The 25,636-nt window shown below is 48.0% G+C and overlaps 1 protein-coding gene across 1 annotated transcript in view; it reads left to right on the forward strand.

Moving 5' to 3' along the window:
* LOC141167289 (biogenesis of lysosome-related organelles complex 1 subunit 6-like) overlaps window positions 1-21,359 on the forward strand; it is a 49,029-nt gene extending 27,670 nt beyond the window's left edge. The window contains 2 exon segments of the mRNA XM_073654719.1: window positions 18,724-18,803; window positions 21,243-21,359. Of these exon segments, the coding sequence (XP_073510820.1) occupies window positions 18,724-18,803; window positions 21,243-21,359 (197 nt within the window).
* The last annotated feature ends 4,277 nt before the right edge of the window (window positions 21,360-25,636 follow it).

Below are 25,636 nucleotides of genomic sequence, written 5' to 3' on the forward strand. Positions count from 1 at the left end.
CAACCCTCCACTGATCCGGCTCCGGGTAGGCTCCCGCATGCGCAACGCAGCGCGACACAGGCCCAGGGGCGCGTCAACTTTGGCGTAGTCGGCAGGATTTCGTGCCCGCAACCACCGGGTACTGCGTGCCTGAAAAGCAAAGACTGTTCAAACTTACCAGTGGTGAAGATTCCCGCTATCCGTGGAGGTTTCCCGCCATCCGGCGCCATCTTCTACCTTCTTCCCGCCATCGGTGAAGTTTCCCGCCATCCGGCGCCATCTTCGGCCTTCTTCCCGCCATCCGTGGAGTTTTCCCGCCGTTGGACGCCATCTTGGGGACGCCGCGCGGGAAGAAGAGGGGCGTGGACTCCGAAAGCGCGCGAGAACTGAAGCCCCGCCTCACGTCCAGACGTTGCGTAAGGTCCTGGAAGGAGCCCAGCAGACGCCGACGTCACAGGAGCGCGACGGAAGGTCCTCAACCCTGACGATCCACTGCGGAGCCGCGGCCTACGGAAGAGGATCATCGCAAGGTAGGCCACGGTCCACTAGGGGGGAGGAAGATGTCGGATACGGAGGAGAGCTTCACTGCCCCAACCCCCGCCAGCGCTACCGCTGCTGCAGTTATGCCCTTCACCATGCCCTATATCCCGGGAGCAGCTTGGCTACCCCAGTACTCAGGGGAGTCACATACCCTGCATGACTTTAGAGAAAAGCTGGATAGCCTCTTCCAGGTGTACCCCCTCACAGAAGAGCAAAAAGTGAGCATCCTGGTGGCCCAACTAACCGGGGCAGCCAAAAGGGAAGTAAAATCCTGGCCACCTGGGAGGAAGACTGTCGCAGGGATACTAACCCGGCTGAAGGACACCTTTGATACCCGCACCTCAGCCGAGATTAAGCTTAGATTCTACGGGTGCAAGCAGCGAGCGCATGAGAGTATAAGGGACTATGCACTAAACCTACAAGAGGCCCTGAGGGCCATAAAGCAGACCGACCCTGATGGGGTGGGAAACGAGGACAGGCTGTTGACTGAACAATTTATAGAGGGTTTATATTGCAATGCCCACCGAACCCAGTTGCGGGCAATGGCCTTACAGGATCCCCATCTGGACTTTGCACAGTTCAAGGACAGAGCCATCCGGGTGCTCCGAGAACCGGCACCAGGTGGCGTTGTGACCCACAGACGCCCCACTACCACTTACTACCAGGAGGCGGCGCCCTTGTCAGCAGGGCCTGTGGGAGCTGATGCGCAGGCTTTGGACAATGACCCGGCTCCAGACCTACACCATCAGGTCCAAGAGCTAGCTAAGAGCGTTGCTGCGCTAACCCGAACTGTGCAGTCTTTACAGGTTTCCACCCCAGGGAAGATCCAGCTGGCATCCGGACCGGAGGACATCCCGTGGCGTCGACCAAGGAGGACCCCACCGGCCAGAGGAAGACCCAGTGACCGATACAGCGAGGACGGACGACCCATCTGCCGCCGCTGCAATCAACCCGGACATATGGAAAGGTACTGTTCTTTAAACGGGCACAACCTGGGGTAGAGGGCCAACCCCCAGGAAAAAGATCACCAGGCCCATCGAACTGGCGCGACAGATATGTGGGAGGACGTCCAGTCTTGCCTGTGGTACTGGATGGCATTCCCATGAGTGCCCTACTGGATACCGGGTCACAGGTCACCACCATCCCGTACGTGCTCTTCAAGCAGTACTGGAATGACTCGGATATTACCCACTACCCTGACGACGACTTGAGTATCATCGCCAGCAATGGCCAGCCCGTGCCACAGATCGGATTTAAGGAGGTGGCCCTCAAAATCGGTAGAGTCGAACTGGCCGCACAGGGACTGATCATTGTAGATATTGATAAACATGAGAGTCACCCAAAAATAACTCTAGGAACTAACGTAATTGAAAATTGTCTTGCAGAGGTGATTTTCCTTTTACAGCAGGTTGCCAAGAACGCCAGCTCCGGCGAGCAGCGGGTGCTCCAGAAAGAGATCCGGGCACTGATGCAACGGCAACAAGTGGAACTCTCCGGCGGTGAGATTGGTAGCGTAAGAATGTGTGACCCTTTTCCTATTGCCATGCCCCCAAAAAGTGAAATGATGATTTGGTGCCGGGCAGCTATTGGTCTGAGAGGAAGAGATTACCAGGCAATGGTAGAACCAGTTTACTCAGACAGTAGGCCCACCATTTTGACAGCACGGGGGGTGGTCAATGTACGCCATGGGAGGGTGCCCATTCGCATAATAAATATCGGGGAGAGGGAAGTGTACCTGCCCCGGTATGCCACGCTAGCCAAATTATATACCACTAATCAAAATTCTATACAATCTGTGGAACCCTTGCCTCCATCTCACCCGGAGGAAGGTAACGGCTCTAAGAAAGACATGGAGGACTGGTGTCAGCAACTACATTTGGGTACTGATTCCACTCCCTCACATCAGAAACAAGGAGTCTATCGGGTGGTTCAAGAGTATGAGAGAGTGTTTAGTAAACACCCGTTAGACTTCGGGCGAGTCAAGGGGGTAGAACACCGCATCCCCACGGGAGATCATCCTCCCATAAAAGAGAGGTATCGACCCGTACCCCCTGCACATTACCAACACGCCAAGGGGATGCTTAGAGACATGAAGGAGGCTGGGGTAATCCGGGATAGCTGTAGCCCCTGGGCAGCCCCACTAGTTTTAGTCAAAAAGAAAGACAACACCATGAGGATGTGTGTAGATTACCGGAAAATCAACCGTATCACACACAAGGATGCGTACCCCTTACCAAGGATAGAGGAGTCATTGGCTGCTTTAAGATCTGCTAACTTCTTCTCTACCTTGGATCTCACTAGCGGGTACTGGCAGGTTCCTGTAGCAGAGGCGGACCGGGAGAAGACCGCATTCACCACCCCGATGGGACTTAGTGAGTTCACCTGCATGCCGTTCGGACTCTGCAACGCCCCAGGAACCTTCCAACGATTAATGGAGTGCTGTCTGGGCCACAGAAACTTCGAGACGGTCCTGTTGTACCTGGACGATGTCATCGTATACTCCAAAACTTATGAGGACCACCTGAAACACCTGGCGGAGGTGTTCGAAGCTCTGGCGAGTTACGGCCTAAAGGTGAAACCCTCCAAGTGTCACCTCCTGAAACCAAAGGTGCAATACCTGGGACACGTGGTGAGCGCTGACGGAGTGGCTCCCGACCCCGATAAGATCACCGCAATTAAGGGATGGCCAAGCCCCTCCAGCGTAAAAGAAGTGCGGCAGTTCCTAGGGTTGGTAGGCTACTACCGAAGGTTTATTCCCGGTTTCACCAAAAAGGCAGCGCCTATGCAGGACCTCCTGATAGGCCAGTCCCGGAAGGCCAAGAACCAGAAGCCGCCCTTCAAATGGGAAGAGCTAGAAGAAGAGTCCTTCCGCCAGCTGAAGATGGCCCTCACGGGGGATGAAATCTTGGCGTACCCAGACTATAGCCAGCCCTTCATCCTCTACACCGACGCCAGTAACATCGGGCTAGGAGCCGTACTATCCCAGATTCAGCAGGGGAGAGAACGAGTGATCTCCTATGCCAGCCGAAAACTGCGACCCACCGAAAGGAACCCTGAGAATTACAGCTCATTTAAGCTAGAGTTCCTGGCCGTGGTATGGGCAGTCACCGAGCGCTTTAGGCATTACCTCGCTTCTTCCCGGTTCACCGTATACACGGATAACAACCCGTTGATACACCTGGACACGGCAAGACTCGGTGCCCTGGAGCAGAGGTGGATGGCCCGTCTGTCCAACTACGAGTTCACAATCAAATACCGGGCAGGACGCTCCAATACTAACGCGGATGCCCTGTCCAGGATGCCCAACCTGCCGGACGAAGGAGAAGATCCGGAGGGACTGGAAGAAGTTGAACTCCCTGCGTTCCACCGTCATGGGACTATCCAGTATTCCCACCGGGTAAGGGGTAAACAGGCTGCTACGTTGAACCCCTTACCCCACTACAACTGGGCGGAAACGCAAGACAGCGACCCTGCCGTCCGACTGGTGAAGGAGATGCTGACTCGGCCGGAGGCTCGACTTGAACCAGACGCTCCGGAGGAAGCCAAACAACTATGGGCGGAGAAGAGTCGACTATTCCTTTACAAGGGGAAGTTGTGCCGCAGAATGGTCAACTCCCGGACGCATGAACTACTCTGGCAAGTAGTGGTGCCACGAAGAGACGCAGCCATGGTGATGGAGGCATACCACGACGGAGCAGGACACTTCGGGTGGAAAAAGCTGGAGTTCCTGCTGCGCGAGCGGTTCCACTGGGTAGGCATGAGGGGAACCATCGAGAAGTGGTGCAGAGACTGTGGCCCGTGCAATCTGAGAAGGAAGGACCGGGCCAGCCAGAAGACTCCCCTGCAGTCCATCGTCACCCGGCAACCGTTGGAACTGGTAGCCTTGGATCATGTAAAACTGACCCCAAGCAGAAGTGGCTACGTCTACGCGTTAACCATCGTGGATCATTACTCCCTGTTCTTGGTTGTCGTCCCCGTCAAGGACTTAACGGCTCAAACAGCAGCTAGAGCCTTCCAGCAGCACTTCTGCCGTCCACACGGGTACCCGGACCAAGTGCTGACGGACCAGGGACCTGCCTTTGAAGCGGAGGTCTTCCAGGAATTCTGCAATCTGTATGGCTGCCGGAAGATAAGGACGACACCCTACCATCCGCAAACTAATGGACTTTGTGAAAAAATGAACCAGGTGGTAATGGATCTGCTAAAAACATTGCCCCTGGAAGAACGCAGTCTGTGGCCTGAGAAGTTGCCCGATCTGGTGGACCTATACAACCACATCCCGGTAGGTTCCACCAACTGTACCCCGGCTTACCTAATGAGGGCGAGACCTGGTAAGTTACCTGTTGACCTGGAAATGGGAGTCCTGACACCTGAGGACACTTCACCAGAAACAGACTGGGACACAGAGAGGCAGCAGCAGTACCGGAGAGTACAAGAGAGCGTGGAGCGAAGTCTCTGTCAGGCTAGGGAAAGACAAGAGAAGACTTACAACCAGTATGCTCCCGCTGTTCCCCTGGTACCCAGAGAGCAGGTCTTGAAGAGGAAAAGACGGCTCCACAAGTTGGATGACCAGTGGGAGGAGGACCCGTACACCGTACTGCCCTCAAGCCACGAGAACCCGAAGGTCTGTACCATCAGTAAAGACGGAGGGGAAACCACAGCCATTGTATCCCGGGACCACCTGAAGAAGTGTCCCGAACAACTGAGGAACCCTGAAGAGGAACAAGAAGACCATCGACCCGTGGAAGAAAGGGAAGATATGGTTAGTACCGTGCTCGGGGACTTCCCTCAGTCTTGGACTCAAGTCAATGGTGCAGTTGTGGTACCCGTACTCACCTTCCTCCAACCATCATCCCAAGAACCTACGGAGCAACGGGTAGAGCTGGAAGAACAGCCGGTCCAGGAGGCAGAAGACTCCACACAAGCAGAACAGGAGAATCAACCCTCTGCTTATAGTGAGCCTGCCGTACCCCTAGTGAGACAAAGAGCCGGTAGACAGCTGCCCAGTTTACCCTTGACAGCTCCTACACCCTGTAGTTCAGGGCCAGACAGTCAGCTCCGTAGGTCCACTCGGGCCACTAGAGGCCAGTTACCCGCACGCTGGAGAATTTAAAGTGTATAAATTGTTTTATTTATGTTTTTCTGTGTATTGTTGCTTGTGAATAATTTTGTGTTTCCAGTTGTTTTTAGGAAACCTTGGTGGATTTACCGGGAATCCTTGTATATAGTTGGAGCGTAACCCAGGATGGACTAGAGACTGTTAAGGACTCGGGGTAGGACAGACCCCTACCTGGTTACGTCTCCCTGTGTTGGTGAAATGGACACCTTTGCTTTTCTTCAAAGACTGCACCCGGTTGCGGACACGCCGCAACCATCTTATGTGTTTTTCTTATTGTGTTGTTATTGTTATACTTTGTTATGTTTTTCTAAATGTGTTTAGTCCCGGAGTACTAAATTTCACTAGGGGGGAATGTGGCACCCCAGGGGTCTGGTTTTCCACAGTAATATAATGTTATGTCTGAGAGCAGGTGGGAGGTCCTTTGGTCAGGGATCCTGTGCATGCCACACCTCCTGCCCAGTCTTGGGAGGGGAAGAACTTCCCCTGTATAAACCCGGGGCTGAGGCAGGGTGAGTCAGACAAGGAGAGTGGAGACAAGAAGCAGCATAGGAAACAGGAGAGTTCCAAGGAGTCAGGGGCTGGCAGCTGCAGCGCTCGCCCTGACTAAGAAGATTCTTTACCGGACCCGGAGTCCGAGGCTGTGGGGACTAACTTCTACCCAGCAGCAGAATCCGTCAGGCAGGGGATTTCAGGTCCTCTGGCCCAGAAGCCCGAAGGCACGGTCACACGCGTGGGACCAGCACCGCCATCGTGGAGCGGAAGCCATTAGAAGGCCCCGAGTCACCGGCCATACGGGTGAGCACCACACGGTACACTCAGGGACGTGGGCTACTTACATCAGCTTCTAGCAAGGTAGCCAGAAGAGTACAGTCAGTTTGTGAGGCCTACAACTACGCCTGGCCAGGGGAGATCCCATCTGCTCAAAGACTGACCAGGCCCCGTTTGCTAGCAAGTACTCCGGGAGGGTCTATCGTTGTTACCAGTAAAGACCCTGAACTACACCGTACCGTCTCTGAGTGGTTCCTGCTACCCCCATCATCCACGTCGGCTGCCCTGAGGCCATACCCCTCCCGTTGGGGGTTATACTATCACGCTGCACAATCCTACCACCGGCTTCAGCGGTCTGCCCTGCAGCAGCAGCTCCCTGGCTGCACTCAACGGGTGGCGTAGTCATCAACTATTTACTACTAATAGACTGCCGTCTAGTTTGGCTCCCTGGGCACGGACCGGGTCACCGCCACGAGACTACAACCCTCCACTGATCCGGCTCCGGGTAGGCTCCCGCATGCGCAACGCAGCGCGACACAGGCCCAGGGGCGCGTCATTTGCATGAAAAAAAGTTGAAGAAACCAGCTTCCAAAAGTGCAAATATTTATTGAAGCAAATCCACGCAGTTTAAAAATTTCCAAATTACATCGGGGAATCTCACATGGAAAAAACGCAACGCGTTTCGAACACAGAGCTGTGTTCTTTGTCAAAGCTGACATGCATATGACACTCTATAGTATTATATCCAATAACAACCAATCAGATCAATATGCTTGGTCACATGAGAGTGTGAACAGGGTGCATAATTAGTGTGAGCCAATCACATAAAATGGAAAAAACAATAAAACCATTATGGAGAGAAAGAACAAGAAAAGAGATAAAATTCATTTTAACATAGAATGTTACATGAAATAAATAAAATAAACTGACAGAAACATGAAGTAGAATCAATAATGAAACATGATTTCACGGCGTGCATTGAGTCCGTCTGGGAAACGGGATCCAAGGTTGTAAATCCAGAATGCTTCTCTGGTGAGTAAACAGTGTCTGGAATCTCCTCCTCGATGTGCAGGTTTAACCCTCTCTATACCAATGACCTGTAGAGAACTGCACGATCTCTGGTGAAATTGAATAAAATGCCTAGAGGCATGTGAAATATTACGGTTGGTACTAGAAAGAGAAGATATATCAGTTAAATATTCTGAAATGCGAACTTTAAGATTTCTTGTTGTGCAACCAACATATATAAGATCACAAATTTTGCATAGAATTATATAAACCACATTCGTGCTGTTACAATTTATGTGTCCTTTGATTTTGAAAGTTTCTGTGTGGTTATAATTGAAAAATTCTTTAGTAGCTGATGTATATTTGCATGTCCGACATCTATTTTGGCCGCACTTATAGAAACCAGAGTCATTTATCCAAGTATTACTTTTTAAATTATTAGAGGAGAAAAAAGACGGTGAAACGATGTTACCAATAGTGACACCTCTCCTTGCTACTACAGAGCAATTGGATTGTAAAATTTTAGATAAAGTTGCATCCTCATACAAAATGGATATGTGTTTGAAAAAAATAGATTTGATTATATTAAACTGAGGGCTATTCTGCAATGAGAGGACTAGTCTATTAGAATTATTGTGAACAATACGTGGTCCCAAATTTTGGTGTCTCTTGTGTTTGATTATATGTTTGGCTCTACTCAGGGTCCATTTAGGATACCCCCTTTCTGAAAGTTTGGACCATGTATGTGTAAGTTCTGTAGATAGAGTGTTTTCATCATTGCAATTCCTTGCAACACGTGTGAATTCACCCACAGGTAATGCTTTGATAGTATGGGGCGGATGACTACTACTTGCATGCAAAATAGTATTTCCAGACTGTGGTTTACAGTAAGTACTAGTCAATATGTGTCGATCTGGGATGCCCCGCAAATTCAAATCCAGAAATGAAATGGCAGAAATTTCAACCCTATGCATAAATGTCAGATTGCAATGATTGATATCTAAATATTGCACAAAGTCGGGTATGGCAGACACATCGCCTGAATAAACGAACAGTAGGTCATCTATGTATCTGCCATACCAGACCAGGTGTTTGGTAAAAGGATTATCAGTACTGTAAAGATAACCTTCCTCCCAATAGGCCATAACTAGATTGGCTAATGATGGAGAGTGTTTAGCACCCATTGACACGCCTTGACTCGATTGTAAATAATATTGGCCATCAAAAGAAAAATAATTACATGTCATAAGAAAATTGACCACTTGTATAATAAATGTACATAGGTCTTCCGTATAATCACTGTATTTTTTCAAATGATATGAGAGTGCTTCCACTGCAATTTCTCGGGGGATTGAGGTATATAATGCCGTTACGTCACAAGCAATCCATGCAAAATCTTGTCTCCAAACTATATTAGACAGTTGTCCCAATACATCTCCAGTATCTTTGAGAAAACCAGCTGTTCGTTGTGATAATGGTTACAAAAGCGAGTCAACCCACTCACTTAATCGTTCAGTGACCGATCCTATGCCCGAGATGTTGGGCCTCATAGGGGGTGGGCTGACTCCCTTATGTACTTTGGGCAATGCGTGCATAATAGGGGTGATTGGAAAATCTACCAAAAGGTAATCTCTTTGGTTTTTAGATAATACACCCAACATATAACCATCACTTACAATCTCATAGTTTTTTTTTTTAATATCTACAATCGGATCACACCTTAATTTACGATATGTGGATTAATCCTCCAATAAAGATGCAACCTGGGATCTATATGTGTCAGTGTCCAGCACAACTACTAAGCCCCCCTTATCAGCCATACGTATAACAATATGTGGCATATTTCTCAATTCCTGCAATGCTTGATAGTGTAAAGATGATAAGTTATGGTGGGAACCATGATGCTTGATATCCTGTGCCAGCGATTTGAGCTCTCTTTCCATTGTATCCTGGAAGCGATCCATACAGTCCACCCTTGTCTGTAAGGGATAAAAAGAAGGATTTCTAGTTTTGAACGAAGCCTCTGTGGCCTTCAGAAAAGATGTGTATATGCTGACAGTGAAAGGAAGTCCACTTGTGTGCAATCTAAGTGTCTTACGGTCTAAGTGTCTTATGGTCTAAGTATGTGACTTATGAAGGTAATTGCTTGCACCAAAAAGTTTTAGGGGCTTCATAGCAAAAGGGGTGAAACATATTCACATGCCAATTTTTAGTTATTTAATCACAGAAATTTAATTTATGCCTATATTTTTCTCAATTTACTAACTTAGACTATTTAGTGCTGATGCATCACACACAAATCGGATTACAAAAATGTTTAAACACAGGTTGAAAATAGGTAAAAAGCCAAGGAGATGAATACTTTCACAAGCCACTGTATAAAGCCATTATTTTTTTCTAAATTCAGTTTCAGATATGTAGTATTTTACAGCACTTGCCTGCAGGAATAATGAAAGCCCAAGCAGTATTTCTCCTGTGTTTGCTTTGGGAATACAGATCTCCCATTACTGAGATAAACTGTATGAACACCAGCCGTCATGTCTTAATGTAGAACTGTAACAGAATGTCTGTGCCTCTAACTCCTCCTCCTTCTTTCTGCATAGAACTTTATGATTACCATCATTTATTTCAGTAATGGGAAAATCTGTTTTTAGTATAGGGACTCGCAAGGTAATGAGGACCCTTGACATGGGTTGCGAGCTTGTGTATTTTGTCCAAAATATCGACCAATACCTCATGTATTATACACATCTTTTTTGCATGTTTTGCAGGGTGCAGCCGGGGCCCTTCAGTGCAGGCTGGGTAATGTTGGGTGTCTGGCCTGTGTGTGCACATATGGTAATGGCAGCCCGCCTGATGTAATAGTAGGGGCGTTGATAGTAGGTTCTTATAAGGACAGAGGTGCATCTCACTTATGTTACGGATCCAGGTGGTGGAACCTCTGTGGTGCGGTGCAAGGAGGGACCAGAGGGGCGTAACTAGGTATCAACTCGGACCGACCAAGGCCGTACGGCGGCTCAATCGACTCCGTGACCAGGAAAGGACCGAGCAGAGGGACTAGGTGCTACTCTGGGGACCGACCTTGTATGAGAGCAGGTGACTCCCACGGGTCAGAAGGCAGAGACTGACCGGTACAGCAGATGAGCACGGCAGGCAGGCTGACGAGAGATCCGGGCAGACAGGCTGGCAGGCATGGCAGGTAACTAGCAGGAGCCTCTAGGTAGGCTGTCTGGTGGTCACAGCAAGTGACAGGCAGGAGCCTCTAGGTAGGCTGCCAGGTGGTCACGGCAAGTGACAGGCAGGAGCCTCTAGGTAGGCTGTCAGGTATACATGGCAGGTGCAGGCAGGAGGCTCTAGGTAGGCTGTCAGGTGGTCACGGCAAGTGACAGGCAGGAGCCTCTAGGTAGGCTGTCAGGTATACACGGCAGGTGCAGGCAGGAGCCTCCAGGTAACAGGCAAGTTCTCCAAGTAGGCAGGCTAGCCTAGCCCATAGACAGACTGGCGGGTTTGACCGTAGGCAGACCGTCGGGCTGGAGAGTGTCCTTGGCAGGCGGAGACAGGTAGCAGGTGGAGGCTCCGGATAAGCGGACTGGCCAAGCCCATAGACAGACTAGCGGACTGGGCTGTAAGCAGACTGTCGGGCTGGACATCAGGCTGGCAGACTGGACTGATAGTCAGACGGACTAGACTGGTAGTCAGACAGGGACAGGAAGTGGGACCTGTGGGCTAAAGCAGAGTTTAGCATACAGAGCAACAACCTTGTACGGGCACCTCCATATTGGAGGAGGTGCCTTTTATAGGGGAAGTCCTCCTGCCATTGGCCAGGGACTTTTTAAGATGGCACGCGTGGCCCCTTTAAGAGGGAGGGAGCGCGCGCGCGCCCTAAGCACAGTGCCCGGGGAGCTGCGCGTGCCGGCAGCAAGAGAGGCAGGAGCGCCGGAGGACGCCGGGCAGGGAGCGCGGCGGTGAGTGGGATGGCGTTTCTGCCTGTCAGGGGGCAGAGACGCCGATACTACAGTACCCCCCCTTTACGCCCCCTCTTCTTTAGGCCTGAAAGAAATTTTTTAAGGAGAAGCGGGGCGTGGATGTTCTCCCTGGGTTCCCAAGATCTCTCCTCTGGGCCAAACCCCTTCCAATCCACCAGAAAAAAGGTTTTTCCTCTTACCCTCTTGGTGGCCAGAATGTTCTCTACCTCATAGACATCCTCAGCGGAGACCGGAGCAGGGGAGGTACCTGGATTATCGGAAAAAGAATTAAGCACAACTGGTTTGAGGAGAGATACGTGGAAGGAGTTGGGAATCCGTAAGGTGGCCGGGAGTTTTAATTTGTGGGCTACTGGGTTGATTTGCTTGAGGACTTCAAACGGACCGATGAACCGTGGACCCAACTTATAGGAGGGTATTTTGAGACGAACATGTTTGGAGGAGAGCCAAACCTTGTCTCCCAGACGGAATTGAGGTGGATCCAGACGTCTTTTATCAGCATGCTTCTTCATCCGCTTGGAGGATTGAAGAAGTACGGATCTAGTGTCCTCCCAAATAATGGAAAATTCGCTGACCAGAGACTCCGCGGCCGGGTTGTCCACTGAAGCGGAGACGGGAAACAGAATCCGGGGATGTTGACCGTAGACTACAAAGAACAGGGACTTGGAAGAAGATTCGCTTTCATGGTTGTTGTAGGAGAACTCGGCCCATGGTAGGAGCTCCACCCAATCGGTATGGTGAGCGTTGACAAAGTGCCGGTAATAGCTGGTAAGGATCTGGTTGATACGCTCCACTTGGCCATTGGACTGTGGATGATAAGCAGAGGAGAAATCCAGGGTGACATCCAGCAGCTTACACGTAGCTCTCCAGAAGCGCGAAGTGAACTGGACACCTCGATCAGACATAATGTGGAGGGGTAGACCGTGGAGACGAAAGATGTGATGGATGAAGTCCCTAGCCAGCACAGATGCAGATGGGAGACCAGGCAGAGGGATAAAGTGAGCCATTTTAGAAAAGCGGTCAGCGACCACCCAAATGACCATACAACCGGCAGAAACAGGAAGATCCGTCATAAAGTCCATAGCAATGTGTTGCCACGGGGCAGCAGGTACGGGAAGAGGCAGGAGACGGCCAGCAGGAAGATGTCTGGGAACCTTGTTGCGGGCACAGGACGAACAGGCCGTGAAGAAGTCTACCACATCTTGGCGCAGGGTAGGCCACCAGTAATGCCGTGTAATGAGCAGGAAGGTCTTCTTCTGGCCAGCATGGCCGGCTAATTTGGATGAATGACCCCAGTGAAGAACCTTCTTACGATCCGGAACCGCTACAAACTTCTTACAGGGTGGGAGACGAGACAGATCCAAGGGGGCCACATTCATCACTTTGGAGGGATTGATGATATGCATAGGCTCCTCCTCTTGATCAGAAAACAGAAAGGATCGGGACAAGGCGTCTGCTTTAACATTCTTGTCCGCCGGGCGGTAATGTAGGGTAAAGTTAAAGCAGGCGAAGAACAAAGACCACCGAGCCTGACACGGTTTGAGTCTTTGGGCATTCTGTAGATATGCCAGGTTTTTGTGGTCAGTATAGATGACCACCGGGTGCAGAGTCCCTTCGAGCAGGTAACGCCACTCCTCCAGCGCCAATTTGATGGCTAGCAGTTGTCGGTCTCCTATGGAGTAGTTGCGCTCAGACGAGAAGAGCTTGGAGAAGAAGCCGCAGGTTACCATTCTCCCGGCTGGAGATTTCTGGGTGAGCACCGCTCCGGCTCCGGAAGAGGAAGCATCTACCTCCAAAAAGAACTGTTTGTTGCAATCCGGAGGGTGAAGCACTGGGCAGAAGAGAAGGCTTGTTTTAAGGAGAGAAAGGCCTCCTCCGCTTCAGACGGCCATTCCTTAGGATTCGCTCCCTTTCGGGTGAGCGCAGAGATGGGAGCAGTCCGGGAAGAGAAATGTGGGATGAAGAGACGGTAATAGTTGGCGAAGCCCAGGAATCGCTGAATCGCCTTCAACCCATTCGGACTGGGCCACTTTAAGAAGGCAGAGACCTTCTCGGGGTCCATCCGTAGACCTGTCTTGGAGATAATATAGCCCAGGAATGGAAGAGAGGACTGCTCAAAGAGGCACTTCTCAAATTTTGCATAAAGGTGATTCTGCCTGAGCCTAAGCAGGACCTGACGAACATCCCTCCGATGTGAGGGAAGATCCGGAGAGAAGACCAAGATGTCGTCCAGGTACACCACCACGCATGAATATAAGAGGTCACGGAAGATGTCATTAACTAATTCTTGGAAGTCGGCGGGAGCATTACAAAGACTGAAGGGCATCACACGGTATTCATAGTGACCGTCCCGGGTATTGAATGCCATCTTCCATTCGTCTCCTTGGCGGATCCGGACCAGGTTATACGCCCCACGAAGATCGAGCTTGGTGAAGATCTTCGCGCCTTTAAGGCGGTCGAACAGCTCAGAGATGAGCGGCAGGGGATATTTGTTTTTGACAGTGATTTGGTTGAGTCCTCTATAATTGATACATGGACGTAGTGAACCGTCTTTCTTTTTAACGAAGAAGAATCCGGCTCCAGCCAGAGAGGGAGATTTCCGCATGAATCCCCTAGCCAGATTCTCTTCGATGTACTCCAACATGGCCCGGGTTTTGGCCAACGACAATGGATAGATACGCCCACGGGGTGGAGTGGCACCGGGAATCAGGTCAATAGGGCAGTCATATGGCCTATGAGATGGCAGTGTCTCTGCCTCTTTTTTGTCGAAGACATCAGCATAGGACCAGTAAGGTGCCGGTAGACCGGGTAAATTAGTCGGAGTAGATGGAGGTTGAGACGGGCGAACCGGGACCAGGCAGGTGTTATGGCAATCCTGCCCCCAACGGAGCACCTCACTGGATTGCCAGTTCAGAACGGGTTTGTGTCTCTGTAGCCAGGGTAGACCTAGCAAAAGAGGGTGAGAGAGTCCGGAGAGCACATGGAAGGAGATCCTCTCTGAGTGCAGCATTCCTACCTGCAGAGTTACGGACTCTGTGACGAGCAAGATGGTCACCGGAAGGAGTCTTCCATCCACGGAAGCGACTGCCAATGGTTCAGCCAGAGATTTGGTAGGAATCTGATACTTCTCTACAAAGGACTGGGAAATGAGATTCCCAGCGGCTCCAGAGTCCAGGTGGGCAGTTTCAAAGAAGCGGTTCTCTCCACAGGAGATAGAAATGGACAAAGTCAAGAACAGAGAGGATTTGCTCTCGCCAAGGATGACCTCTCCGAGCGGTCCTAGACACTGGAGTTTCCCGGCTTCACCGGACAGGAACGGATCTGGTGCTCCTTACTACCACAGTAGAAACAGCTCCCCTCGGCTCGGCATGTTTTTTGGCGAGACTTGACCATCTTAGTCTGGTCAATCTGCATGGGTTCGGGCGAGCGTGCCCGGGGAGTAGCTGTTTGGGAAGCCAGTTTCTGAAAAACAGGAGCAAGACGGGGAAATCTTCTCTCCTGGGTAGTCTCCTTGGCACGTTCTAGGAAACGAATGTCAATCCGGGTAGCCAGTGACACCAGGTCATCCAGGGTGGTAGGAATGTCCCGGCCGGATAACTCATCCTTAATCCGACCAGAAAGACCCTCCCAGAAGGTGGACACCAGGGCCTCGTTGCCCCAGGCAAGCTCAGAAGCGAGGGTACGGAACTGTATGGCATACTGGCCCACGGTGAGACTCCCTTGGCGGAGACGGAGGAATGAGGAGGCAGAAGAAATCCTTCGTCCGGGTTCATCGAAGACCTTCCGGAAGGCAGTGAGGAAAGCTGGAAGATTGGACACCAGGGAATCCCCTCTCTCCCATAGAGGGTTTAGCCATGCCAAAGCTTCCCCGGTGAGGTGAGACATGATGAACGCCACTTTGGCCCGGTCGGAGGGAAACTGATGTGGCAGCAGTTCAAAGTGAAGCATGCACTGGTTCAGAAAGCCCCGACATAGGACGCGGTCACCTCCAAAACGAGGAGGCGCAGAAAGCCGGGGTCCTGGGCTGGATGTCGTGGTATTGGTAGGCAGCGACGCTGCCGGAGCGGGTGTTGCTTGACTTGAGGCGGCCACAGGTGGAACAGACAGCGTGTCCAGGCGAGAGTTGAAAGACCGCAGGTGGGTCAGGATGGTTTCCTGTTGGGATCTCTGAAGAGAAACCTCCTGGTACAGGTCAGCAAGCGAAGGAGCCTGGGGGCCACCGGGTTCCATGGCCGGGTGGTGGAACCTCTGTGCTGCGGTGCAAGGAGGGACCAGAGGGGCGTAACTAGGTATCAACTCGGACCGACCAAGGCCGTACGGCGGCTCAATCGACTCCATGACCAGGGAAGGACCGAGCAGAGGGACCAGGTGCTACTTTGGGGACCGACCTTGTATGAGAGCAGGTGACTCCCACGGGTCAGAAGGCAGAAACTGACCGGTACAGCAGATGAGCACGGCAGGCAGGCTGACGAGAGATCCGGGCAGACGGGATGGCAGGCATGGCAGGTAACTAGCAGAAGCCTCTAGGCAGGCTGTGTGGTGGTCACGGCAAGTGACAGGCAGGAGCCTCTAGGTAGGCTGCCAGGTGGTCACGGCAAGTGACAGGCAGGAGCCTCTAGGTAGGCTGTCAGGTGGTCATGGCAAGTGACAGGCAGGAGCCTCTAGGTAGGCTGTCAGGTATACACTGCAGGTGCAGGCAGGAGCCTCTAGGTAGGCTGTCAGGTGGTCACGGCAAGTGACAGGCAGGAGCCTCTAGGTAGGCTGTCAGGTATACACGGCAGGTGCAGGCAGGAGCCTCCAGGTAACAGGCAAGTTCTCCAAGTAGGCAGGCTAGCCTAGCCCATAGACAGACTGGCGGGTTTGACCGTAGGCAGACCGTCGGGCTGGAGAGTGTCCTTGGCAGGCGGAGACAGGTAGCAAGAGGAGGCTCCAGATAAGCCGACTGGCCAAGCCCATAGACAGACTAGCGGACTGGGCTGTAAGCAGACTGTCGGGCTGGACTGGTAATCAGGCTGGCAGACTGGACTGATAGTCAGATGGACTAGACTGGTAGTCAGACAGGCAGCGGGACCTGTGGGCTGAAGCAGAGTTTAGCCTACAGAGCAACAACCTTGCACGGGCACCTCCATATTGGAGGAGGTACCTTTTATAGGGGAAGTCCTCCTGCCATTGGCCAGGGACTTTTTAGGACGGCGCGCGCGGCCCCTTTAAGAGGGAGGGAGCGCGCGCGCGCCCTAAGCACAGTGCCCAGGGAGCTGTGTGTACCGGCAGCAAGAGAGGCAGGAGCGCCTGAGGACGCCGGGCAGGGAGCGCGTCGGTGAGTGGGACGGCGTCTCTGCCTATCAGGGGGCAGAGACGCCAATACTACAACGTAATGGTGTGAATGGCACCTATGCAAGCCTGTCTGCATTCTGAATACTAGGCAGCCGCCCCACAGATGTCTGCTGTATTAGGAAGTGGTTGTTCTATTAGTATTTTGCACCTGTGCTGTCCCAGTCTTTATCATGGGGGATCTGCTGCATCCTGTTGTGCATTTGTGTCTGGACATGGTATGTCACGTATGGCTGCTTTTTTTTCTGTGATGTATTTTATTGAGTTTTGTCCTTTTTTCACTGAATACAGATATTACCTGTGACAACACAGCATTTCTTCTTATTTATGCAGACGTATAAATCAGTAGGCCAGGAACACCTTTATTTTTATGCTGACTTTTGAATTTGTGTTGTTCTTTGGTTGATCAACAGAGACTATTGTTTGTATAAACCTGAATGTTGATCACTTGAGTTGGTAATTGATGAATGGCTGTTATTTACATCTTATATCAGCTCCTACAACGTATCGTCTGCTAGTTTTTCAATACAGCGACTCAGTATCTTTGAACAATGGATGTTTGCTAGATATGTTTAATCCATTGTAGGGTGTTTGCCAGTCAACCTTAGGGGATGAGCTGTGGATACTCAAGCCCTGTGGAATAATATCATCCCTTATCCTTAACCTGTGGATGTGTGCTTGAAAAGGGACATACGCCTCAATAGCAAGGAGACGATACAAAAAGACAGCCAAGAGAGACTATTCAGCATAGCAACATTGACACATCAAGAGGAATACAGATCTGCTCCATTGACTATCACTGAACTCTCAGAGACATTATGAGGAAATCCAGGTTGGGACATCCGGTCACCTGGCCACATACCTCACTGCTCTATTATCGGCGGGTCAGCGGAAGGGTGAGACTCTGTAACTTGCACCATCTTGTGTATTTGCTGAGACTGTTCTATATGTTATTGTCTGTTTGGTGATTCAATAAAGTATTGCCACACTGTTTTACCCTTACCCGGTGTTGTCCGAGTAGTATAATGCCCATCGGAGACCCTGTGTCTCCATATATTGGAGACAGCAGTGGGATACTACTCAACCCGGAGGATTCGGGGGAAACTGCAGGGGACTGGTGTCCGTAGACACAACCAGGGAGACATATGGACAGACCCAGCAGACCATAGGTGAGGCATACACAGCATGTTTTGAACGCTACCATGACCAACCCCACTAGCCTGGCCTTGGGAGGAAGACCGGAGGGAATATACAGCCGCAGGAATAAACGGAGACTACAGGACCTGTGCCAGCTTAGACGGACAGTATACCGGTCCACTGACACTCGGTCGGATTTGATACAGGAATTGTTCCTTTGGGATGCCCAGAATAGTGTGGAGAACTATGAAAACTCCACTGAGGTGGACCCAGGGGAATTAAACTGTTTTCCAAAGCCAGGATCCAGTGCTAGTCTGGAATCAAATACCCAGTCCCAAGCAGCCCGAATCCAGGAATTGTTGATCGCATTAGGACCCGGAGCTTCAAGTGAGGAGAGGGCTTGTATTATAGAATCGGTTTTGGAGTTCCAGTACCCTTACCGCCAGCTCCGGACCCTACTTCAATGATGGCCCACAACCAAGGAAATCATCTTCGCTACAGAGACGTGCCAGTGTTTAATGAGTCCAACACACAGATTGATGAACATCTGCAAGATTTTGAGACCCTGATGCTGTTGCACCAGGTACCCACAGCTGATTGGGCCAAATACCTGTGGACTAGTTTGACTGGACAGGCACGGGAAGCTGTACGGTCGCCGAACGATCAGTCCAGGAGGAGATAGAAGCAGATTTCTCTGATAAGATATATTACAAAGTTTCTTATTTTCATGCGTTTTATTGATTTTTGATACAAAATTAAAGCGATGGTTACTCTAGTCTTTAACCCCTTCCGTGTTCCATTTACTCAGTGCTTACCTGAATAAATGTAGTTTTCCTATTTATTTTGCTTGGTGATCAGAAGCAAAGTATTACCACAACAAGTTGGTGAACATTAGGAAGGAAATGATTTTGCTGCATGAAAAGACCTCCAAATTAAAAGTAAGTCTTATATTGTAACATTCTACTCATAAAATCTATAAAATCATTAGCATTTTCATGAACACAAGTACTGGACAGAAGAACCAAGGCGTCTGCCCTTCATTTCTGGAGCAATTAATGCATTGGCTGGCCAATAGGAAATTGTAGACATTCTTAATTGTTTTGTAATAGGAATTATTTTGGGACCACCTTCTTAAAGGGGTTGTCTCACCGCAGATATCGCTGTTTATTGTCTCAGGTGAACTGAATTTAGGGAAGCTGCAAGCCGGCAAATATTTCCACTGCAGTTATCTGCTTGTGAAATGTAATACAGTGGGGAAAAAAAGTATTTAGTGACCCACCAATTGTGCAATTTCTCCCACTTAAAAAGATGTGAGAGGCCTGTAATTGACATCATAGGTAGATCTCAACAAATCCTGAAAATCACAGTGTCTGATTTGGAAAGAAATTTTTTTCAAATTTTGGTGGAAAAATAAGTATTTGGTCAATTACAAAAGTTCATCTCAATACTTTGTTATATATCCTTTGTTGGTAATGGCAGAGGTCAAACGTTTTCTGTAAGTCTTCACAAGGTTGGCACACACTGTTGCTGGTATGTTGGCCCATTCCTCCATGCAAATCTCCTCTAGAGCAGTGATGTTTTGGGGCTGTTGCTGGGCAACACGGACTTTCAACTCCCTCCAAAGGTTTTCTATTGGGTTTAGATCTGGAGACTGGCTAGGCCACTCCAGGACCTTGAAATGCTTCTTACAAAGCCACTCCTTCGTTGCCCTGGTGGTGTGCTTGGGATCATTGTCATGCTGAAAGACCCAGCCATGTTTCATCTTCAGTGCCCTTGCTGATGGAAGGAGGTTTGCACTCAAAATCTAATGATACATGGGCCCCATTCATTATTTCATGTACACGGATCAGTCATCCTGGTCCCTTGGCAGAGAAAAAGCCCCAAAGCATGATGTTGCCACCCCCATGCTTCACAGTAGGTATGGTGTTCTTTGGATGCAACACAGCATTCTTTCTCCTCCAAACACGACGAGTTGTGTTTCTACCAAACAGTTCTACTTTGGTTTCATCTGACCATATAACATTCTCCCAATACTCTTCTGGATCATCCAAATGCTCTCTAGCAAACTTCAGACGGGCCCGGACATGTAATGGCTTAAATGGGAGGACACGTCTGGCACTGCAGGATCTGAGTCCCTGGTGGTGTAGTGTGTTACTGATGGTAGCCTGTGAAACGTTGGTCCCAGCTTTCTGCAGGTCATTCACTAGGTCCCACTGTGTGGTTCTGGGATTTTTTCTCATTGCTCTTGAGATCATTTTGACCCCACGGTCAGATCTTGTGTGGAGCCCCAGATCGAGGGAGATTATCAGTGGTCTTGCATGTCTTCCATTTTCTAATTATTGCTCCCACAGTTGATATCTTTACACCAAGCTGCTTACCTATTGCAGATTCAGTCTTCCCAGCCTGGTGGAGGGCTACAATTTTGTTTATGGTGTCCTTCAACAGCTCTTTGGTCTTCACCATAGTGGAGTTTGGAGTGTGACTGTTTGAAGTTGCGGAGAGGTGTCTTTTATACTGATAACAAGTTCAAACAGGTGCCAGTACTACAGGTAATGAGTGGAGGACAGAGGAGCCTCTTAAAGAAGAAGTCACAGGTCTTGCTTGTTTGTAATTGACCACATACTTATTTTCCACCAAAATTTGCAAAAAAATTCTTTCCAAATCAGACAATGTGATTTTCAGGATTTGTTTTCTCATATTGTGTTCTCATAGTTGAGGTCTACCTATGATATCAATTACAGGCCTCTCTCATCTTTTTAAGTGGGAGAACTTACACAATTGGTGGCTGCCTAAATACTTTTTTCCCCACTGTATCACTTAGTGGCCTATCCGATAAATAGACGGCTAAAGTCTGCCAGTGCCGGACTTCCAGGTTGGCTTCTCATTTTGGTTCATAAAGAGGTGTCCTAAATAGAGAGTATGGAAAGGGGTTGTTGTTATGACACAAGCACCTCATAGGGATCTTGTCACGTTGTACATGCCGCCCAAGCTGTGGACAGCATGGTATAAAGAGGAACTATGCAGAATGATATATTGGTTTGTTGGAAAATATTCAGTATAATGTAATTATTAATTGAAATCTCTGGAGTTTGTAGGAATATGAGTCCAGTGGGTGGTCCTATCCTACTCCGTGACTGACAGCTATATCTGCATGCACAGTCACACAGGGAAGACTGTCAATCACTGAATAGGACCGCCCACTGGACTCACCTATACAAACACCAATGATTTCAGGAAATGAAAGGTTTACTGAAGCTTTTCCCACAAACACATATATGAATGTGATCAGCTCCTCCTGCTCTATGACATCCTGCCTGCAGCTCAGACACCATTTTCAAGATCATGATACTGATGATGATCATACTTTAATATAAAAGCGAGCGCTGAAGCTCCAGCAGAAAAAGCAGGAGGAAAGCCTAAAACAAGAACAACAGAGAGAACGGTAACTGGAAAGAGAGAAACAGTTAACTGCTAAACCGGCCAAAAGGACATAATATATAGGACATGCTTCAGTGAGTTCATCCACATCTCAACTTCAGGAGACTCCACCGACTCTTCAGGAGAAGGAAAACGGCTTCTATTATGTTATATTGCATTTACAGATAAAGAATAGAAGATTTTAGTCTTTTTTTTTCTTTTCTTCTATTTTCTTTTACTGTGTCATTGTTTCCTTGCTTACATAGGCTGCACAGCATAGAGGCCAGGTAGAATGTCCTCTATCTCAGGACTACAATCTGTATATAAAGTTCTTTAAGAAAAGCCGATTTTTGCAGTCGCATTTTTTTCAGAATATAATTTTCCACAAGGTACAAGCGAGACTGTCTGCATGTCACAGCGCTCATGTCTTTTCTGACCATAGACTTCAGATATTTGCTTATCACCTTGTCACTTTCAGCTTTATATTGAGGTGAAATCATGTTGCGGTACATAGTACACAGTCACATAAAGGAATGAAAATGTCCCACAGAAAAAACATGCTTTACATATTATTTATTCAACCAAGTTCAAGTCTCCAGGCAATTACCATCTCTGGTGACATCAGGAACACAAATGTATCTTCATCTACATCTGGAGGAAAGAAGGTTTAAACATAATCACAGACGGGGATTCTTTACTGTAAGAGCAGTGAGACTATGGAACTCTCTGCCGCATGATGTTGTAATGAGCGATTCACTGTTAAAATTTAAGAAGGGCATGGATGCCTTTCTTGAAAAGTATAATATTACAGGTTATATACACTAGATTCCTTGATAGGGCGTTGATCCAGGGAACTAGTCTGATTGTCGTATGGAGTCGGGAAGGAATTTTTTTCCCCAATGTGGAGCTTAGTGTTTGCCACATGGTTTTTTTTTGCCTTCCTCTGGATCAATAAGTTAGGCTATGGGTTGGACTAGATGGACTTAGTCTTCCTTCAACCTTAAAAACTATGTTACTATTATATATGATGTGTGCCCAGTGCACTGCAGAAGGTCATTGTACTAGTTACTGTGACACGTGTTGCTCCTATTGAACACTAGGTGGCACACTTTTCCTACAGACTACTTGGTGTATTCGGACTGTATCTGTCAGGTGAATAGAGAACAACCTATTTTAGTGTCTGAACATTAATCCTATGTGTATCAGACTAAGGATATATCAAAGGGAAAACATTTTTTGTGCACATATAACTCTTAAAATACATGTTCATTTTAATAAATTTAAAAACAACACCTAGAAAATAACCCTATGTGCAAGTGATGAAAGAAGAAAACAGGAAGTTGAAATATACAATACAGCGAATATTAAGCAGTCTATGCTTTCTCAAGACTAAATGACTGCTAGTTCCAGAACTAGACCTATAATTGTCCTCTCCCTTATGATTTATCAGTTTCAAAGATATATCACAGTTAGTAGTAAAGAAGCCGCATCATTCACAAAGAGAGGGACAGGCAAATTAATATCTGTTATGGATACATAAGCAAATCCCAGGTCATACCACAAATATGCTTATGAAGCCCTAGGATGTTCACTGAGTTGGCCCTCCCCGGCAGCGGAGGTTGGCACCCTAGATATACAAGGTTTTGGCGCCCCCCGCTCAATGGCAGCTCAGCCTAACTTTCCCTGCAAGTCCCTAGTTTCACATTGATATTTGAAAACCTAGACTAGACATGCAGCTACTATCCTCTAGGGGGAGTTAGGGCAAAACAATATTTAATAAACAAAATAGAGACTTATCGTTCTTGATGTTTGTAAGTGATGGTCGCCTCTATGCCTCTGCCCCAAAGCATTTCCCCTTGTACAGGTTCACCAGGATACAAATTCATAAGAGGTCAGGATGTGGATGGATGGGATGGATGTTCAAAAGCCCATTGTGGTACGCCTATAGCCCTATATACAAACATTAAGATTCTTGCCAAAATATGAAGCTAAATGTATAAACACAAATAAATCAAATTGCCTCGGCTTTGATTCACTTGGATAAAATGGGATTCATCCTTCTAAAGTGATAGATATCCTGTAAATATCCAGCATGTACATCTTAAGCCTAGCTGCAGCTCGCGATCATCCCTCCCCTGACTTTAGATATCTGTAAAAATTTAGATTTTGTCGAATGGCAATATCTGCAAATACTCTAAGCTCATCTAAAAATTGCCCCTATGTTATGTTCATGAGTTCAATTACTATATGTATCCAAACTGGCTGGAATCCACCCAAACCTAGATATCTCTGCACCATTCCCATTAAGTAGAGAAGAGAGACAGGGCTGTCCACTATCCCTACTCCTTGAACCAATGGCCTGCTATTCATCAAGCGTTAGATATCAAGGGTATTGTACGGGGCGCTATAGCTGAAAAAATGTCATGATACGCAGAAGATACTTTGGTTTATCAGGCTGAAGACAGCCTTTCCTTGGCTTCTCTAAATCTGCTTAAGACATTCTGCTAATGTTCAGACCTAGAGATAAACTCGGACAAGTCTGTTCCATTTACCTTGTCACCATCCTATTCCCACACTCAACCCCTGGGAATTTCTCTACAGGTGATTAATCAATTGACATACTTTGGGATTACAGAAAGTGGGGCATTTTATTGCATTAAATATTAATTCTTTGATGTTGGATTCGGAACAACAATCTACATCAAAGAAACATCTGCCTTTGTTCCTTGTTAGATGCATAAATGTTTTTAAGGCCTCGTTCACACCTTCAGTATTTGGTCAGTATTTTACATCACTATTTGTAAGCCAAAACCAGTAGTGAAACAATCAGTGAAAAGTATATAAAGTATAATAGAAACACGTCATCACTTCTGTATTTATCACCCACTCCTGGTTTTGGCTTACAAATACTGGTAAAAAAAAAAAATCACCAAATACTGAACGTGTGAACATGGCCTAAGATGGATATACTTACCTGAGTACTTGCATTTTTTTACTTCCTCCCCAGTTAAGATTCCTAAAAAGACGTTTCATCTTTTAGACAGCCTGGTGCATTCTTTTTTATTGGCATCTCCTATCCTATATTATTACTTTTTTAGCTCCACAGCTTGTACACTTTCATTGGTGGATTGATATAGGTATCAGCAATGCTGTTACATCTATTGGGCTCATATTAAAGAAGAAATAACCTGCTGTAGAGATATACTTCATCAATGTTTGTATTAACCCCTCCTGCCAAAGCCTAGTAGACATCACAAAAGTTACTGTGGGATTGTTGCGAGTACGCCACTAGGCTTATAGAGGTTATACTAATTAACATGAATTCTTAGAATCCTGGGGGAAAGTTACTCAGGCGACCACTGATCATCGCTTCCACAGTCATGAGATGTATTAGCTTACAGGCACACACAACGATGACAGGGGCTCAGATAACAGTTGAACACAGTTGCTTAATTGAAGTTCAAGTCCAGCAAATAAAATCAGTCTTTTCAGCAAGAGACTTTCAGTACAATTAAGATAGTCTCTTCAATAATCAGTTCTCTTCACAAAGGCACAGTATTTACACAGCATAATCCTATCCCTTTATCCTACAGTGAGATGGAGGGGAGAAGGTGTTTGGTGAGGGAAATGAGTCCTGTGTGAGGATTCTCCCAATCTCTTATCTTCATGTAATTGATCTGACTCCTAGCTGCCAGTACAGGGTTACACATCAAGTTCTTCCCTCAGACTATTGACAAACTCTAACAAAGACTGAAGTAAAGCTACAACAGTATTTACATTTAAACCTGCCTCTTGAAGCAACAGATTGGTTTTATGAAATCGATCCAAAGTTGCATACCACACTACAAGAATGAAGGTATAATCAAGTTCATTGAATTTTTAACCCAAAGCCTCAGCCTCATTTTTACATGACCTGAAGTCAGGGTCTGTAGCCATGCTGTCTAAAAGATTGCATATTGGCTCATATCCTTTGTACAAAGCTAAAACTCCTTCATATCTTGCTGACCACCTTATGATAGAAAGCTGTTTCACAACTGGTAACCCAAGAGGTTTTAGTTTTTCTACCAGCACCCTCCATCTACCAGTAGATGATGAAAAAAATACATAAAGTTGTTCCAAAGTGTTGAAAAATCTGTATATCTCTGGAATACTTTCAGCACTATTTTTCCCTACTAGGTTAAGGGAATGGGCCGCACAGGGAATGAATGTGGCGTAAGGGCATACATTTCTAACATGTGCTTGGAACACATTGTACTTCCCACTCATATTGGCAGCATTATCATAAGACTGACCACGACAATCTTTAATATTAATACCGTTTTTAGAAAGAATACCTACACTCAACTCTGCTATT

Source organism: Phyllobates terribilis, unplaced genomic scaffold (genome assembly GCF_046119375.1).
Source record: "Phyllobates terribilis strain yellow unplaced genomic scaffold, ASM4611937v1 Scaffold_11__3_contigs__length_659146591, whole genome shotgun sequence".
NCBI classification, from domain to species: Eukaryota; Metazoa; Chordata; class Amphibia; order Anura; family Dendrobatidae; genus Phyllobates; species Phyllobates terribilis.